General features: G+C 65.0%; 1 protein-coding gene across 1 annotated transcript in view; it reads left to right on the top strand.

Annotated features, from left to right (window-relative positions):
- The window catches only part of CACNA1H (calcium voltage-gated channel subunit alpha1 H), a 66,039-nt gene that overhangs the window by 43,254 nt on the left and 5,102 nt on the right, over positions 1-17,683 (top strand). The window contains exons 7-32 of the mRNA XM_063616962.1: positions 940-1,255; positions 1,400-1,492; positions 2,340-3,129; positions 4,672-5,114; positions 5,515-5,666; positions 6,528-6,713; positions 7,422-7,539; positions 7,695-7,850; positions 8,212-8,302; positions 8,455-8,663; positions 9,477-9,857; positions 10,475-10,575; positions 10,811-10,934; positions 11,024-11,092; positions 11,227-11,411; positions 11,620-11,746; positions 11,921-12,046; positions 12,156-12,245; positions 12,401-12,626; positions 12,957-12,974; positions 14,226-14,377; positions 15,640-15,749; positions 15,909-16,042; positions 16,183-16,253; positions 16,377-16,559; positions 17,598-17,676. Coding sequence (XP_063473032.1) covers positions 940-1,255; positions 1,400-1,492; positions 2,340-3,129; positions 4,672-5,114; positions 5,515-5,666; positions 6,528-6,713; positions 7,422-7,539; positions 7,695-7,850; positions 8,212-8,302; positions 8,455-8,663; positions 9,477-9,857; positions 10,475-10,575; positions 10,811-10,934; positions 11,024-11,092; positions 11,227-11,411; positions 11,620-11,746; positions 11,921-12,046; positions 12,156-12,245; positions 12,401-12,626; positions 12,957-12,974; positions 14,226-14,377; positions 15,640-15,749; positions 15,909-16,042; positions 16,183-16,253; positions 16,377-16,559; positions 17,598-17,676 — 4,730 coding nt within the window. The remainder of the gene's footprint in view (positions 1-939; positions 1,256-1,399; positions 1,493-2,339; positions 3,130-4,671; positions 5,115-5,514; positions 5,667-6,527; positions 6,714-7,421; positions 7,540-7,694; positions 7,851-8,211; positions 8,303-8,454; positions 8,664-9,476; positions 9,858-10,474; positions 10,576-10,810; positions 10,935-11,023; positions 11,093-11,226; positions 11,412-11,619; positions 11,747-11,920; positions 12,047-12,155; positions 12,246-12,400; positions 12,627-12,956; positions 12,975-14,225; positions 14,378-15,639; positions 15,750-15,908; positions 16,043-16,182; positions 16,254-16,376; positions 16,560-17,597; positions 17,677-17,683) is intronic.

The following is a 17,683-nucleotide window of genomic DNA, read 5'->3' as shown; positions in this document are numbered from 1 at the left end:
CCACCATGTCACCCCCCCGCCCCCGCCATCATGGCTCCGCCCAGCTTGCAGTCACCGCCCCACATGGTTCCACCCACCATGCAGTCAAGTCACCACCTCACGTGGCTCAGCCCACCATGCAGTCGCTGCACTTAGCGGCACCACACCATATGCCCCACCCCCAGTGCCGCCACCTCTCAGCCCCCAAGACAGGTTAGTCCCAACGCTTCGTCCCCTCCCCACACCCCAGAGTCCGTCACATCTTACCCCGGGGTCTCCCCTGGGCCCTCACCTTGCAGTCTCTCAGCCCTCACCCTGGGGTCCCCTCAGCCTTCATCCTGGGTTCTCCCATCAACTCTCACCCCAGAGTCTCCCCTCAGCCTTCACCTCAGGATCCCCTCAGCCCTCGCCCTGGGGTTCCCTCTGCCCTCGCTCTAGGGTTCCCTCTTCTCATCCCTCATCCCAGGATCCCCTCCCCTCATCCCTCACCCCAGGACCCCCTCAGCCCTCACCCCAGGACCCTCTCAGCCCTCACCCCAGGACAGCCTCCTCTCCCTCACCCCAGGGTTCCCTCCCCTTGTCTGTTGCCCCTCGCCCCTCATCTGCTTCCAGGAGGAGCTGAGGTCTGAGCCTGGGTTTCTGGCTCTTGAGTCTCCCTCCCTGTTTCTCTGTGCTGTTCTTTGTTGATTTCTCTGTCCATCCCTGTTCCTTTGTGTCTTTTGTCTCTGGACTTGGGCTGAGGAGAGTGTGGTTTCTACAGCACCACTGTGTTCTTGACCCTGGTCCTGGCTGTGTCCCCTGATCCGGGTCTTGACCCCCGGTCCTATCATGCCCCCTGACCCTAACCGTGCCTCCCTAACCATGATTGGTCCACTGGCCCTGATCCTGATCGTGCCCCCGACTCTGACCGTCCCTGACCCTGATTGTACCTCTTGGCCCCCTGGCTGTGCCCATCCCCAGGAACAACAACTTGACCTTCCTGCGGCCATACTACCAGACGGAGGAGGGCGAGGAGAACCCGTTCATCTGCTCCTCGCGCCGAGACAACGGCATGCAGAAGTGCTCGCACATCCCCGGCCGCCGTGAGCTGCGCGTGCCCTGCACGCTGGGCTGGGAGGCCTACACGCAGCCGCAGGCCGAAGGGGTGGGCACTGCGCGCAATGCCTGCATCAACTGGAACCAGTACTACAACGTGTGCCGCTCGGGCGACTCCAACCCCCACAACGGTGCCATCAACTTCGACAACATCGGCTACGCCTGGATCGCCATCTTCCAGGTGGGCGGCAAGATGGTGGGACGGGGACCCTGGGGCAGGGCAGGGGAGCGGGTGCAGGACTCGCCCCCCCAGCCCAGACCCCAGGGACACGGGGAGGAGGAGGAGGGGTCGCACGGGCCCAAGTCCAGCCACCGCCCCCCCCAGGTGATCACGCTGGAAGGCTGGGTGGACATCATGTACTACGTCATGGACGCCCACTCATTCTACAACTTCATCTATTTCATCCTGCTCATTATCGTGAGTGTGGGCAGCAGTGTTCGCCATGATGGGCCCTGGTGTCAGCTGGCTGGGGGTGGGGTGGGGTACCTGGGTGGTCACAGGGGCTCCTGTCTGGCCTCCAGCTGAAGGGAGCACACAGAGGAGGGAGGCAGAGCTTGCAGGGGTGGTGAGGTGCGGCTGGGGACCCCAAGAGGCCATGGCATCACTTAGGGTCCAGGCCCATGGGTGCTGGCTCGGGGCTGAAGAGCCAGGAACACCTCTGGGGAGTATGTAGCCTCCCAGCACAGCTTTCCACGGCGTGTGTGGCCCCAGGTGTGCTCCTCACCTGGTCCTCTCGTAGGCCCTATGGGGTCCCAGTAGAGTCAGGTTAATCAGGCCGAAGACGTCTGTGGGCTCCTGGGTGTACCTGGAGCCACCCTGTGAGGACGCAGCAGGTAACAGAAGCAGACAGACGTCCCCGGCTTGTTCTGAGAGAGCAAGCGAAGAGAACCGTTAGAGACTTGCTGCACGCTGGCCCGTGCTAAGGAGGAAACACACCTGGGGTGCTGGGGAGGGGGAGGGGCCACTGTTGAGAGGGTCATCTCAAGGGCAGACCTGCAGGCGAAGGAGGGGCAGGGCCACGTGGAGAAGCAGGAAAGAGGGTTCCAGATCTTTTGTCTAAATAGGCACAAAGCAGCTACTGTATGCCGCCTGCCCCAGACGTGGGGTCTCAGCATTGAACACTGCAGCAACCTGCCCGTAGCAGGGCACCCCGCCCACTGTACCTATGGCGTGGCCCCCATGCGAACAGGCAGCACGCAGTAGGGCTCAGTGGCGAATCAAACTTGCTCGCTCACTGCCTCCCACCCGCCCGCCCCCGTCACAGGTGGGCTCCTTCTTCATGATCAACCTGTGCCTGGTGGTGATTGCCACGCAGTTCTCGGAGACGAAGCAGCGGGAGAGTCAGCTGATGCGGGAGCAGCGGGCGCGCCACCTGTCCAACGACAGCACGCTGGCCAGCTTCTCCGAGCCTGGCAGCTGCTACGAAGAGCTGCTGAAGTATGTGGGCCACATAATCCGCAAGGTCAAGCGGCGCAGCTTGCGCCTCTACGTCCGCTGGCAGAGCGGCTGGCGCAAGAAGGTGGACCCCAGTGCTGTGCAAGGCCAGGGTCCCGGGCACCGCCAGCGCCGGGCGGGCAGGCACACGGCCTCGGTGCACCACCTGGTCTACCACCACCATCACCACCACCACCACCACTACCATTTCAGCCACAGCAGCCCCCGCAGGCCCGGCCCCGAGCCAGGTGCCTGCGACACCAGGCTGGTCCGGGCTGGTGCGCCCCCCTCACCACCTTCCCCAGGCCGCGGACCCCCCGACGCAGAGTCTGTGCACAGCATCTACCATGCCGACTGCCACATAGAGGGGCCGCAGGAGAGGGCCCGGGTGGCACATGCTGCAGCCACTGCTGCCGCCAGCCTCAAGCTGGCCACGGGGCTGGGCACCATGAACTACCCCACGATCCTGCCCTCAGGGGTGGGCAGCGGCAAAGGCAGCACCAGCCCTGGACCCAAGGGGAAGTGGGCTGGTGGACCGCCAGGCACCGGGGGGCACAGCCCCTTGAGCTTGAATAGCCCTGATCCCTACGAGAAGATCCAGCAGGTGGTCGGGGAGCATGGTGAGGACCCAGCCCCACCCCACGGAGGAGGCGGGGGGACCGAGGCAGGGTGGGCAGGGTCTCCAGTGTGTCATTCCAACACCCACTCTGGGCATTCTCATGAGCCCAGCTTTGACTCGTGGAACAGGCCAGCTATGCCTCCGGAGCCCATAAGAAGGGAAAAGAGGCAGGTCCCGCCCCGACAGTGCCAAAGCAAGCCCCCAGTGGCCCACAGCTCACAGCAGGAGTGGTAGCCGCGGAGGTGGGATTCTGAATCTGACAAGGCCTGTGAGACCCTCCTGGGCCAGCATCCCGTTGCCCCTGCCCAGCCCCGAGAGGGACTGTGTGCTTGTGTCCACAGCCTGGACGCCTCCCTGGAGGACGTGCAGCGTCCTTCGTGCCCATTTGGCCATTGAGGCTGGCCTGGCTTCTAGGTGGGGAGACCGAGTGGGGGAGGAACCATCAGAGAGTCACCGAGAGTCAGGTAGAGAGGCTGGCGTGGGGTTCTCCTGTGCAGGGCCTGGGTCCATCAGGTGAATGGAAGACCCCAGGACCCCCAGATGGTAGTGTCCACACAGGCTTGGGGGCCCTTCCTGGTTCTATAGACAGATGTAGAGACACAGGCAGGGGTGTGTCCCCCGTGGTGGGGACAGGTGTGAGCAAGGGTGCCGGGATGCTGTGTGCCCTCATGCACAGGTACCCAGGGCGTGCAGGCAAGAGTGTCAGGGGCGCGTGCTTCTAGCCCTTGAATTGTGGGAGTCCAGCCGCTGTGTCGTAAGAGGCACACGGGCTCTAAAGACGGCGTGAAAAACATGAGAGGACGGCTCGTTGGTCATTTTCACATCAGTTTCGTGTTGGAGTGATCACGGTTGGCTCGCATGGAGTCAAACGCTAACTTCACCTGTGTGCTGTGGCTGCTGGGAAGTGGCTGGTGTTATATGTCTGTGGATGGCACAGCCCAAGGCAGGCAAACGTCTCTGAACATAAGTGTGTCCCTGCCCCAGTACGTGAGCAGGAATGCGGCTGTGGGGGTTGGGTGTGTGTGCCCAGGTGTGTGTGCGAATGTGCCCAGGTGTGTGCCCAAATGTATGGCTCTTCTGATGTCTGTGGCTGCTGTACCCACGAACCAGTGGGCTTAGAACAGTGGAAAATCACTCAGCTCTGGAGGCCACTGGTCCCTAATCCAGGCCTTCCTCTGGAGGCTCTACAGGAGAACTCTCCTCGCCTCTCCTAAGTTCTGGCGGTTTTGCCAGTGCCCGGCTTGTCGACACGTCCCTGCGGTCTCTGTCTGTCTTCACGTGGCTCTTTGGTTTCTTCTCACTGGAACAGTCGTGGCTCAGGGCCCTCCCTACTCCAGGATAGCCTCATTCCTCATTGTAATTCATGACACCTGCAAAGATCCTACTTTCTGTGAAGTCCACTCGCAGGTTCTGGAGCTTGGACTGTGGATGGATCTTTTTAGGGGGGACACGTTCACTCCTCCGCTCCTGTGTGTGTGGGTTCCCGGGCCCCCATGGTAGCACCACTGAGTGGGCCTGCCCCTCTCTGTGCCCTCTCCCGCAGGACTGGGCCAGGCCCCTGGCCATCTGTCGGGCCTCAGCGTGCCTTGCCCCCTGCCCAGCCCCCCAGCAGGCACGCTGACCTGTGAGCTGAAGAGCTGCCCGTACTGCACCCGTGCCCTGGAGGACCCGGAGGGTGAGCTCAGCGGCTCAGAAAGCGGAGACTCAGATGGCCGTGGCGTCTATGAATTCACGCAGGACGTCCGGCACGGTGACCGCCGGGACCCCATGCAACCACCCCCTGCGACGGACACACCAGGCCCAGGCAGCCCCCGGCGGCGGGCACAGCAGAGGGCAGCCCCGGGCGAGCCAGGCGGGCTGGGCCGCCTCTGGGTTACCTTCAGCGGCAAGCTGCGCCGCATCGTGGACAGCAAGTACTTCAGCCGTGGCATCATGATGGCCATTCTCGTCAACACGCTGAGCATGGGCGTGGAGTACCATGAGCAGGTGCGGGCTGGCCTGGCCACGGGGTGGGCTCCCTGTCACGCCTGCAGGGCCTGGGGAGTCTCAGGAGGCTTCCAGCAGCCCCGATGCCTGAGCTGATGGTAGGACGGTCAGGCAGGGCCCCAGAAAGCCGGGGATGGTGAGGATGGGAGACCAGGTGTTCCGAGCCTGCTGGAGGGGAGCTCCTTGGATTCCTGGCCTCCTCTCTGGACGGCAGCTGATTAGGCCCCTTCTAAGATGCTGTTGCAGCCCTCGTGACCCCTTGGGTCTTGATGCAGCCAAACCTGCTCCCAGATCAGTGCTGAGGAGGGGTGGGAGCTGCGGGTGGGGCCCCAGATCAGTGCTGAGGAGGGGTGGGAGCTGCAGGTGGGGCCCCCTGAACTGTCCCCATCTCTGCCTGCAGCCCGAGGAGCTGACTAATGCTCTGGAGATCAGCAACATCGTGTTCACCAGTATGTTTGCCCTGGAGATGCTGCTGAAGCTGCTGGCCTGTGGTCCTCTGGGCTACATCCGAAACCCGTACAATATCTTCGACGGCATCATCGTGGTCATCAGGTGGGTCCTCACCCTCTCCCCAGGCCAGAGGGGCCCAGGAAGCTCCACTCTGGCAAAAAACCCACCTGCAGAGCAAAACCCTGAGTACAGGAGGAAGTGCAACGGCAGCTCTTTGTGACAGGCCGTGGGAAGCAGGTGCTTGGTGACCCCAGTGGCCCAAGGGACTGTCCTGGGCAGAGTCCCCTCCCCAGACCCTAGGCTTCCCTGCAGGCACTACAGGGTGCACACCTGTTAAGTCAGCTGCATCTCGGATGTTTCTAGAAACTAGCGGAGCTGTTCCCTGCAGGAACAAAGGTGTGCAGTGGCCTCAGGGCTGAGCTGTTTAGGGCTCAGGCCCACCGAAAAAGTCCAGCTTAAAAGGCTGAATCATGCTTGCTGCTAGGGGAGCATTTGCTGCCACAAAATTAAACCAGAGAGGATTGGGAAAATTTGAGGGGAAACGCCCCCTGTCTTCCCCTAGGAGGACACTCATCCCTCAAGAGTGGAGAGGGGTGCGGGGTCTCACACCCCAGGGCAGGGAGGGAGTGAGCAGAACGGACAAGCCAGGTCTGGCCGTGGAAGGCCCACGACAGGAGAGTGCCCTCGGCAAAGGAGCTTCCCCGACCTGGCCAGAGCCAGGCTTCTGCTTTCCCGGGGGGGGCGCTGGGGGCCAGGTAGCCACCGGGGCCGTCAGCAGATCAAGCAGCTTTTGAGGTGTTTCCGCAGCTGCTCATGCGCCTTGATGCAGCCAGACCTGCTCCCGTCTGTGGGATGCCCCACAGGTCGCTGTGGCTCCCTGGCTGCTGATCCTGCTTCCAGTGGGAGGAGGGCCCGGCATCAGGGATCGTGGCCCCACTGACCCTCACCCCCACCCGTCCGCAGTGTCTGGGAGATCGTGGGGCAGGCGGACGGTGGCTTGTCTGTGCTGCGCACCTTCCGGCTGCTGCGTGTGCTGAAGCTGGTGCGCTTCCTGCCAGCCCTGCGGCGCCAGCTCGTGGTGCTGGTGAAGACCATGGACAACGTGGCCACCTTCTGCACACTGCTCATGCTCTTTATCTTCATCTTCAGGTGGGCACTCCCCGGCCCGCCCAGTGTCTCACCCCAGGGCAGCTGGGAGGCAAAGGCCCAGGGCACCCCCCAAGGAGAAGGAGCCGTCCCACCACCAGCCCCAGAGCATCTGCAGACACTCGGCCTCCGCTGCCTTCATTTGAGAAGCACCGATTGGGCACCTACTGTGTGCCATGCGCTAGACATGCAGGGAGTCAGATGGCAGGGGTCAGAGATGGGCCACCAGGTGGACAAGCTGGGGACTTACTCAAATAAGAGCGGAATACTGGGGATGGGGCGGGCACCAGGCTCCAACTGGGGTGTTCTGAGCCGCCCGCTGGGTGCCAGTCTAGCCTGGAGCTCAGGGTCAGCGTCGGCCGGAGTCTGGGCAGCCAGGCAGGCCGGGCTTTCACAGTCCAGAGAGGCTGAATGAGGCAGGTGTCCCAGGTTCCAGTTGCCGCCCGAAGCCAGAGTGGCCTCCCTGTGTCTGTCCCATCTGTGATCTTGGTCCTCTCGCCTATAGAGCGGATACTGCTGAGTTGTAGGGGTAGGAAGTCCCTTCTAAGCCAGAGAGCTCGGGCACCCCGGGAGGGTAGGAGACCAGGAGAGCCGAGACGGGCAGAGCCGGTCCTGCCCCTCCCTCCTCCCACCCCCCTCCCGCTCCCCCACCTTCTTCCCCTCAGCACACCCCTGCTTCCACCCTCAACACGCCCCTGCCCCCGCCCTCAGCATCCTGGGCATGCACCTCTTCGGCTGCAAGTTCAGCCTGAAGACAGACACCGGAGACACCGTACCCGACAGGAAGAACTTCGACTCCCTGCTGTGGGCCATTGTCACCGTGTTCCAGGTAGTGCCCGGGGTCCCCGCAGCGGTGCTGGGTGCTGAGTCTGTCCCCAGAGAGGTGGATGTGCCGTCCTGCGCGTCCAGAGCTGCCTCCGTCCCAAGGACTTGCGGGCATTTCGGGGCTGGGCTGACCACCCCAGGCCCCCTGCTGTACCCCAGATTCTGACCCAGGAGGACTGGAACGTGGTCCTGTACAACGGCATGGCCTCAACCTCCTCCTGGGCCGCCCTGTACTTCGTGGCCCTCATGACCTTCGGCAACTACGTGCTCTTCAACCTGCTGGTGGCCATCCTTGTGGAGGGCTTCCAGGCAGAGGTGAGGGGCAGGGAGAGGGGCTTCCGGGAGAAGGGGTTACTGCCAGGAGGGCAATGAGAAGAGAGAGGGGCTTCAGGTCGAGGGGAGGGGTGTGGGAGGCCTGCCAAGAGGTGAGGGATAGACAAGGGAAGCTGGCTGCCACGAGGAGCCAGGAGGCCAGGAGGCCAGGAGCCCCGCGTAGTGGGCAGGGGTGGGTCTGGAGAGGCAGATTCCTCACCTCCCTGCCTACCCTGGCAGTGACGTCATCCTCTGGGCCTTCTGTCTACACCCCATCTCCCAGGCTGGTCCAGCCTTCTGTCCGGCATGAAGGGTCCCCACTCACAGGGCCCCTCATGCCTGCCTTGTGCTTTGCGGGGTATAGGGCGATGCCAACAGATCTGACACGGATGAGGACAAGACGTCTGTCCACTTGGAGGACGACTTCCACAAGCTCAGAGAACTCCAGACCACAGGTGCGTGTGGTCAGTGGATGGTCCGGGTTCTGGTGGGTGGAGTACGCCAGGCTGGCCGCGCAGGGCCCACATAGGGCAATTGCTAGGTGGGAGGATTCCTGGCCCTGGGAGCCTGGCAGCTCTAGGGGCCCATTCGTCCCTCTGTCCCGCAGAGCTGAAGGTGTGCTCCCTGGCCGTGACCCCCAACGGGCACCTGGAGGGACGAGGCAGCCTGTCCCCTCCCCTCATCATGTGCACAGCTGCCACGCCCATGCCTACCCCCAAGAGCTCGCCATTCCTGGACACAGCCCCCAGCCTCCCAGATTCTCGACGTGGCAGCAGCAGCTCCGGGGACCCGCCACTGGGAGACCAGAAGCCTCCGGTAGGGACCGTCTTCTGCGCCAGCCCTCAGGCCCCTTCAGGTTTTCCATGCCTGGCTTCTTACAGCCTTCCCCAAAGATGAGTGAGGGTCCCACCCCCGACACCCATAAAGTCCCAGCCCTGTGCAGAGACTGAGAAAGTGTGTTGTGGTTTCTGCAAGTGGAAGCTGGGGCTGCTGTTCCGCGAGTTCCAGTGTGAAGGTGCAGACGCGGAAGCTCTGTGTGCCGGACAGTCTAGCAGCGTGCGCAGCGCACAGCACAGAAAGACTGAAGCAAGCCAGGGCAGAAGCGTGCCCGGCAAACAGACGGCAGGCCAGGCGGGGGGTTCCGCTGCCGTGAGAAGCAGCCTGATTCCCTTTACAGCCAGGGCATCTCTCTGGGTCCAGGGGTACTGGAGGGGAGCAGTTTTGAAACGAAATCCAGACAGTACTGCCCACAACAGACACGGAGCACGGGGGTGAGCCAGATGCCCTAGCAGGAGAGGAAGCGGGGCAGATGTGAGGCGGAGCCACAGGCCCAGTGTGCTCCTGGGGACGCTGGGGCCACCTGCACTTTGGTCCTGGGCTGGTTCTGGCCCCTGACCCAGCAGAGCCCAGGGCATCACCCCTGCGAGGCGGACACGCTGACCATCATGAGCTACGCCACGACTGGCTCAGTGTCCCCCTAAAATCACAGCCTCCACCGTGCCTCCCTGGCAGGGCTGTCTGTGCGTTAAATGATCCACGTGTGGCTTGCACACAGTAGGTGCTCCATAAATGCCAGCAGTTGGTGTTAATAGTGATGCCGCCAGGTCGCTGACTCCCACCACCCCCCAGGCCAGCCTCCGAAGTTCTCCCTGCGCCCCCTGGGGCCCCAATGGCGCCTGGAGCAGCCGGCGCTCCAGCTGGAGCAGCCTGGGCCGTGCCCCCAGCCTCAAGCGCCGCAGCCAGCGCGGGGAACGTGAGTCTCTGCTGTCTGGTGAGGGCAAGGGCAGCACCGACGACGAAGCTGAGGATGGCAGGGCCACGCCCGGGCCCCGTGCCACCCCGCTGCGGCGGGCCGAGTCCCTGGACCCACGGCCCCTGCGGCCGGCCGCCCTCCCACCTGCCAAGTGCCGCGACCGCAACGGGCAAATGGTGGCCCTGCCCAGCGAGTTCTTCCTGCGCATCGACAGCCACCGTGAGGATGTGGCCGAGCTTGACGACGACGTGGAGGATGTGAGTGCGTGGCCCTGGCCCGCAGCCGTCGCCTGCCTCTGTCCGGGGCAGGCTCCCTGAAGTGGGATTTGAGATGGGATTCAGGGCGTGTTGTTGACGGAGGAGATTCAGAAGGGGAGAGAAGCAGGCCTGGCCAGGGAGGAATCCAGCAGCGTTCAGGGATTCAGCCACAGATGATCCCAGAGTCCCCCCGCTGCCGTCTAGGGGCTGTGAGCTCAATGCTCCACGTACGCCTGCGTACAGGGGCTGGGCTCTGCACCGTGGGTCAGCCACTGGCCGAGAGCTGCTGCCGAGGCAGGGCCAGGCATCCGCCAGACTCTCAGGCTCCCGTGGGTCAAGGACCACTCCCAGAGTCGGGGACCCAAGAGCACCCACTCACCTGGCCCAGTGGACCCCAGCACGGGTCACTGCTGTCACCAGGGTAGGGAAGGGGGAGGCTCCATGGTATGGGCCCCAGAGGCCAGAAAGCCAGAGCCCAAAGGCCAGCGGGTGAGGCGTGAGGATGGAGAAGGCTGAGAAGGTGCTGGGAGGGGTGGCCGAGCTGAGCACAGAGGGCCCTGCTGAGGGGCCGGACAGGCAGGCACAGGGATCTGAGACCCCACCTCCTCATCCCCCAGAGCTGCTGCCTCCGCCTCCATAAAGTGCTGGAGCCCTACAAGCCCCAGTGGTGCCGCAGCCGCGAGGCCTGGGCCCTCTACCTCTTCTCCCCACAGAACCGGTGAGGCGGCCCGGGTCAGGAGGCTGCATGGCTAGTTCCACCCCGCGGGACCCCCGCCCCCAGGTCCCTGCTGGGTGGGGCTGGCACATGGTGGATATTTCCGAGTGGGCACCCCTTCTCACACCGCAGGGACTGGGGCGAAAGTGGAGGCCTGGCCAGGGCTGTCCTACGACCCCAATCCACTCTGCTGTCCATGCCACCCAGCCCCACCTCTCACCCGCTCCCGCCCACCCAGGTTCCGCATCTCCTGCCAGAAGGTCATCACGCACAAGATGTTTGATCATGTGGTCCTCGTCTTCATCTTCCTCAACTGCGTCACCATCGCCCTGGAGAGGCCTGACATTGACCCCGGCAGCACCGTGAGTCAGCCAACCCCATCATCCTGGGCCACCATGACCCCCAGGGAGGGGTGGAGTGGACACAGCCCCCCACCGTCCTCTCCCGGCAGGAGCGGGTCTTCCTCAGCGTCTCCAATTACATCTTCACGGCCATCTTCGTGGCGGAGATGATGGTGAAGGTACCGCGCGGCCCGGGGACTGCCCTCGTTCCCAGGTCCCCCTTCTGCCCTCATCCCCACCCAGCGGCGTGCCAGCTCCCCAGACCCCCCCCCCCCCCCCCCCGCCTGAGCTCAGTGCCATCGGCCCTCCGCAGGTGGTGGCCCTGGGGCTGCTGTCCGGCGAGCACGCTTACCTGCAGAGCAGCTGGAACCTACTGGATGGGCTGCTGGTGCTGGTGTCCCTGGTGGACATCATCGTGGCCATGGCCTCGGCTGGTGGCGCCAAGATCCTGGGCGTTCTGCGCGTGCTGCGTCTGCTGCGGACCCTGCGGCCTCTGAGGTGGGGGGGCAGGGGCACCCGTGGGCTCCCGGGGCAACCTGGAAGCACAGTCCCCTGACGCCACTGCCCATTACTCCTCTTGCAGTCCTGCCTGACGCCACTGCCCATTACTCTCGCAGTCCTGGGATGTCCGCAGGCCGCCCACTCGGCCCCACCTTGGGACCCTTCTGCCATAGATGACCGTGGTGTATCCTTCCTTCTTCTCCAGGGTCATCAGCCGGGCCCCGGGCCTCAAGCTGGTGGTGGAGACGCTGATATCATCACTCAGGCCCATCGGGAACATCGTCCTCATCTGCTGCGCCTTCTTCATCATTTTTGGCATCTTGGGTGTACAGGTGTGTGGCCCCCACGAGCTCAGGGGTCTGCCCCGTCTGCCTTCCCAGTGTGGCTCCCAGCAGCGCCGCTGCGGGAGGGGGAGGGACAGCTTGGGCCTCACTCGCACCCCAGGAAGTCCGGTGTGGGGTGGGGCACGGGCCAGGCCCTCCGCGGTGACCGCCGCACCCCGTCAGCTCTTCAAAGGGAAGTTCTACTACTGCGAGGGCACCGACATCAGGAACATCTCCACCAAGGCACAGTGCCGGGCCGCCCACTACCGCTGGGTGCGGCGCAAGTACAACTTCGACAACCTGGGCCAGGTGGGCCAGGCGGCCGGGCGGGAGTCGGGGGTCTCCAGGACCCCCTGGAGCAAGAGGGCCAGCGACCCCAGCTCCAGCCCTCGTCAGTGACCCTGGCTCTGGCCCTCAGGCCCTGATGTCGCTGTTCGTGCTGTCATCCAAGGATGGCTGGGTGAACATCATGTACGACGGGCTGGACGCCGTGGGTGTCGACCAGCAGGTGCGCACAGGCGGGTGGCAGTCCCCGGGGTCGCGCTGGGTCACCTCAGGGTCTCCCCCGAGCGGCTGTCTTGGCCTCTGGGGACTCGTGGGGCCGTCCTGGGTAGGACACCTGGCGGGGCAGGTGGGCGGGGACCCACCGCCTCTGTGCCGCAGCCTGTGCAGAACCACAACCCCTGGATGCTGCTGTACTTCATCTCCTTCCTGCTCATCGTCAGCTTCTTCGTGCTCAACATGTTCGTGGGCGTCGTGGTCGAGAACTTCCACAAGTGCCGGCAGCACCAGGAGGCGGAGGAGGCGCGGCGGCGTGAGGAGAAGCGGCTGCGGCGTCTGGAGAGGAGGCGCAGGAGTAAGGCGCTCCCGGTGGCGGCGGTGGTGGCGGGTCGGTACCTGTGTGCCCACCGGGCCCTCCAGCCCCACCCGCTCCCGCCCCGGCCTTCCCGAATGGCTCTGCACGCCGCCCGCCTTGCCTGGGCCTGCATGGGGGCTGGGCCTTGGAGGGGCTGGCCCGAGAGGGCCGTGGGGGAGCAGGAGAGGAGGAGACACCCCCAACCCCATCCACGACGCCCAAGGGGCAGGTTCCCCACGGAGTCCTCGCTGCACGAGGAGCCAGCGCAGCCCCCGAGACAGGGGGGCTGAGGGAGAGCAGGGAGGGCTCCAGGCCCGAGTGCCCCACGCCCTCGGCCCTCAGACCGTCTCCTTGTCTTTCCAGGCACTTTCCCCAGCCCAGGTACCGGCCCTGCCCCGCATGCCTCAGGCCCCGCTTCTGCGGCCGCTGCTCGGGGAAGGGCGGGCATCCCAGGCCTGCCGGGGTCCTCCGCAGGGCGGGCACAGGCAGCCGGAGGTGCTGGGCGTGTGGCGTGGGGAGGGGCTGCGCTCGCCCGCTGTTGTCCGGGCTGCTGTGTGCGTGCACGCATGCGGCTGTGTCCGGCTCGCAGTCTGCCTGCATCTCTGCCGTGCGCCAGGACACCCAGAGCAACAAGGGGCCGCCCACACCCCTGCAGGCTTGTGGCTGTCCTGTGTCCTTGTTGATCCAGCCCGACTGGCCGCTGGCCCCCCTCTGGCTGCCCAGGCTGCGATGAGCGCTTCAGTGACTGCATGCCGGCCCGCAGAGCATGAGGGTTGGGCGGGGGGTGGATCCTGCTCTTCCAGGCCCTGGGCCAGCAGTCCCCACCCGTGTGTGGTTTTGTGGCCGAAGCGGGTCCTGGGGTGTGGTGGCAGCTCACGCCTTCACCTGCGGGAGCTCCTCCCTGTGCGTGGAGGGGCCCTGGAGGCTGAGTGTTCAGTGCACACCTGCCTGGGGGACACACGCAGAACTCGGGCACCGACTTCAGATGGTCTGGAGTCCGGCAGACCCTAGACCACAGCCCATGGCCGCTTGGAGGATGGGCGGGGAGGGACTTGGGCTGGTGGCCAGAGGGCAGGTTACACTCTCGTCTCTGCTCCAGTGAGGCCTTATGGGCCCAGACCCAGAGATGGAGTGGGGCTGCCCTGCCCAGCCCAGCCCTTCGTCAGTGTCTCAGCCTGAGGCCAGACCAGGAGTAGGCCACAGAGGCCCAGCCACGTGCTGCGCCAACCTGGGAGCTCCAGGAGGGCGGGGGCTGCCAGGCACCCAGTTGGGATGTGGGGGAGCCGTCTCAGCTTCGTACCCACTCCCGGGGGCTGCCTGGGACGTGGCCGCGTTGGTGAGGAAGAGGTCAGTGGCCTGCCCCAAAGGCCTGCTCCAGGCCAGGCCTCCTGGCCTAGCCAGCTCCCCAGGGAGCTGCATCTCACCTAGAACAGGGTCCCTTCCCTGAGAGAGTCCCCCTTCTCCAGTCTTACGTGAGCCCTGCCATGAGGCAGGGCCAGCCCCATCTTCACATGAGCTGTGGGCCCCCACTTCTACCCTACACTCAGCCACCTAGGAGGAGAATGGGGTCTGCAGGAGTGAGGAGCGCCGGGCAACCCTCCCGCCCGGCGCTCATGGCCGCCCTCCCCGCAGAGGCCCAGCGCCGGCCCTACTATGCCGACTACTCGCCCACCCGCCGATCCATTCACTCGCTGTGCACCAGCCACTATCTGGACCTCTTCATCACCTTCATTATCTGCGTCAACGTCATCACCATGTCCATAGAGCACTATAACCAACCCAAGGTGGGTGCGAGAGCCGCAAGGGGCCCGGGGGCTGCGGCACCCCCAGTGGGGCAGCCAACACAGAGGGCGCAACCCTGGACTGGCGCTCCGCTGAGCCCTCGCTGGCGTTTGCGTGGGAGATGTGGGGTTTTGTGTGAACGCAGGTCTTTCTTTTAACATTGATTGAAACTCCCCTCCCCTTGTCCTTTGGGCCCCTCCCCAGCCTGGCCGTGACTGTCCCACCGGTGAGGAGGGGCTGGCAGGACATGACTGTCCACCTGTAAGGAGGGGCTGGCGGGACGTGACTGTCCCACCCGTGAGGAGGGGATGGCAGGCCGTGAGCGTCCCATCTAAGGAGGGGCTGGCAGGACATGACTGTCCACCCGTAAGGAGGGGCTGGCAGGCCGTGAGCGTCCGACCCATGGGGAGGGGCTGGCAGGCCGTGAGCGTCCGACCCATGGGGAGGGGCTGGCAGGCCGTGAGCGTCCGACCCATGGAGAGGGGCTGGCAGGCCGTGAGCGTCCCATCCGAGGAGGCTGGAGACAGGCAGGCCTGAGGTGGAGTTTTCCTTTACTCGGGCCCCCTGCAGCCCCCTCCTTTCCTCAGTGGAAGGACGTCATCCTCCCAGCCTTCCAGAGGAAGGAGGTAGCCTCTGGGTAGCAGTAAGCCTTTGAGGCTGAACAGACTCAGCTCTGTGGAAAGCGTTTTTTGTGGAGCCGAGGATGGATGTGGCCAGAGGCCAAGTGCCTGGGCTGGAAGGTGCAGGGTCTTCCCTCCCTGGAGGTTCGTCCTCAGAGGGTGGGGTGCTCCCAGGTCCATCTGCGCAGCGCCTCCCAGCCCAGCGCAGGCTGCATACCGTCGGTGCTCAGAGTTGGGCCCTGTGCGCCCATGTCCCCATGTCCCCGAGTGCTCAGGTCAGTGGAGGACGGGGTGGGAGGTCAGGACACTGCCATCGGGGTGCACAGACGGCTGCAGGGTGTGAAATGGGCTGGCGACTCAGGGTGGCTTCCCGGAGACAGTGGCGTTCAGCTGGGCTTGTGGATGCTGGGAGGGTACCTTTCACTCATTCACCTGATCAGACACTTACGGGGCACTTCCTGTATGCTGGGCTGGAGGTGGGCCGAAGAGGCTCCCGGTGCCCAGGGAGGAGCTAACTGAGCTGACCTGGGAGCCTCCAGGGCCGGCCAGTGGGGGCACTCACGGGCGTGCAGAGTGGGAGCCGGGGCGGGGGGAAGAGGGGTGGCCCCAGCCCCACCTCAACCAGCCCGACCCTCCCCCTCCAGTCGCTGGACGAGGCCCTCAAGTACTGCAACTACGTGTTCACCATCGTGTTTGTCTTCGAGGCTGCACTGAAGCTAGTGGCATTTGGGTTCCGTCGGTTCTTCAAGGACAGGTGTGTGTGGCAGGGCCGTCTTGGGTTCTCGGGGCCCCTCGGGGCTCTAGGGGCTGGGGCAGGTGAGGCCGCAGGCTTTTCCACGGGGGTCTGCAGAAGGGATGCTGCTGAGCCGAGGCAGGGACCCCAGACGCGTGCGCTGAGCCTGCGGCCACACAGGTGGAACCAGCTGGACCTGGCCATCGTGCTGCTGTCACTCATGGGCATCACGCTGGAGGAAATAGAGATGAGCGCCGCGCTGCCCATCAACCCCACCATCATCCGTATCATGCGCGTGCTCCGCATTGCCCGTGGTAGGTGCCCGCCAGGTGCCCTCTGCGGGTGGAGGGTGGGGGCTCGGCCTTGGGTGGGAGTGAGGGGCAGGGGCGGCCAGGGTCCCCGCGCAGCAGAGAGGGTCCGCCCAGCCCTGCTGACGCTCAGCTCCCGGCCCTAGTGCTGAAGCTGCTGAAGATGGCCACGGGCATGCGCGCCCTGCTGGACACTGTGGTGCAAGCCCTGCCTCAGGTAGGTGGAGCCCGCACCAGCCTCAGCTCAGGCCCCCGAAAGACGGGGTTGCAGGGAGCACCTCACTGTCCCCCTCTCTCCCTCACTTGTCTCTCTGGTCCCTCGGTTGTGCGGCGGCTGAAGCTGTGTCCCTGCTGTGTGCAGTGCGTGGCTTGGCTGGGCTGGCAGAGGTGGATCCAGCCGCTGCCCTCTGGCCTCAGTCCTCTGGGCAAGACTCATAACCGGGGCCACCTCCCCGGTGCACTTCCAGAGGCAGGGGCCGTGGAGAGCCGGAGGCATCCAGGCAGAGGGCAGCAGGTGGCCAAGGTGGGTGTGTGTGGGCACAGGACTACGCCCAGGATGCAGGCTTCGGCCGCAGGCCCGGGACCCCTCGGAGCCCACACGAGCCCAGCCTCCCTGCTTCCTGTGCCCCTGGCCCCTGCCCAGATCCTTTCTGGCCTCCAAAGCGAAGAGACCCAACGCGTTGTCCCGTCCGTACCTCTAGTCCACCTATCCGACCCCCGTGTGGCCGTCCATCCACCAGCCCAGCCATGTATGTTCCCAGCTACCCCCCACCCCCACCCCCACGGCTGCCTGTGCACCCGGCACCACCTCCTGTTCCCACCCATTTCCCATCCCTGCGCCATCTGTCACTTGCCCCCTGCCTGTCTTCTGCCTCCCACCTCAGCCGTCCCCACTCACCCTGTCCTCAGTGGTGTGCCTAGCTTCGTCCGAGTAACACTCCTGAGGGCCCCGTACCGCTCCACCAGGTGCTCAGCTGTGCAGGGGAGGAGCGTGGAGTTGGGCAGGCCTGGCCAGCCTTGGAGGGTGCGCCGCCCGGCGGGGCGGTGTGTGCAAATGATGGGGCAGGTGGGGTGGCTCACGAGAGAGCTGTGGCAGGGGAGGGGTGAGGCCCGGATCCGCCTGCCCGGACTCCAGCTGCGTGCTGGCCTGGGCCCCACCATGGGGTTTCTGAGGTAGCCGCTGACCAGGGCAGGCCAGAGCCCCCAGGGAGAGCATGCTAGGCCTTGGGGAACCTCCTGGGCGGAGAGAGTGGAGTGGGCTGTGGGCCAGAGGCTGATGCTCAGGGGCAGGGCGGAGGAAGAGAGAAGCCAGTGCGGGCCAGCACGGAGGGGTGGCCTCTGTCTACCTGGTGAGGTCATGGAGCCCCAAGAGGGGCATGGGGCTGAGGAACAGGGGTCCCCGCCCAGCTCTGGGAACTTGCTTCCACTTGGCTCGGGCCGGGAGCGCCTGGGAGAGGGTGGGCAGGTGGGGCCTGGTGGCCGAGGCGCCGAGTGCCCTGCAGGGTGGGCTGAGGCCTCCCTGCCCGCCCGTCTGACCCGGCTCTGCTTCTCTCCTGTGTAGGTGGGGAACCTGGGCCTTCTTTTCATGCTCCTGTTTTTTATCTATGCTGCGCTGGGAGTGGAGCTGTTCGGGAGGCTGGGTGAGTG

The sequence above is a fragment of the Symphalangus syndactylus genome, chromosome 14 (genome assembly GCF_028878055.3).
Source record: "Symphalangus syndactylus isolate Jambi chromosome 14, NHGRI_mSymSyn1-v2.1_pri, whole genome shotgun sequence".
Taxonomy (NCBI): Eukaryota; Metazoa; Chordata; class Mammalia; order Primates; family Hylobatidae; genus Symphalangus; species Symphalangus syndactylus.
The sequence above is the reverse complement of the archived record's forward strand: the minus strand, read 5'-3'. Positions and strand labels throughout refer to the sequence as shown.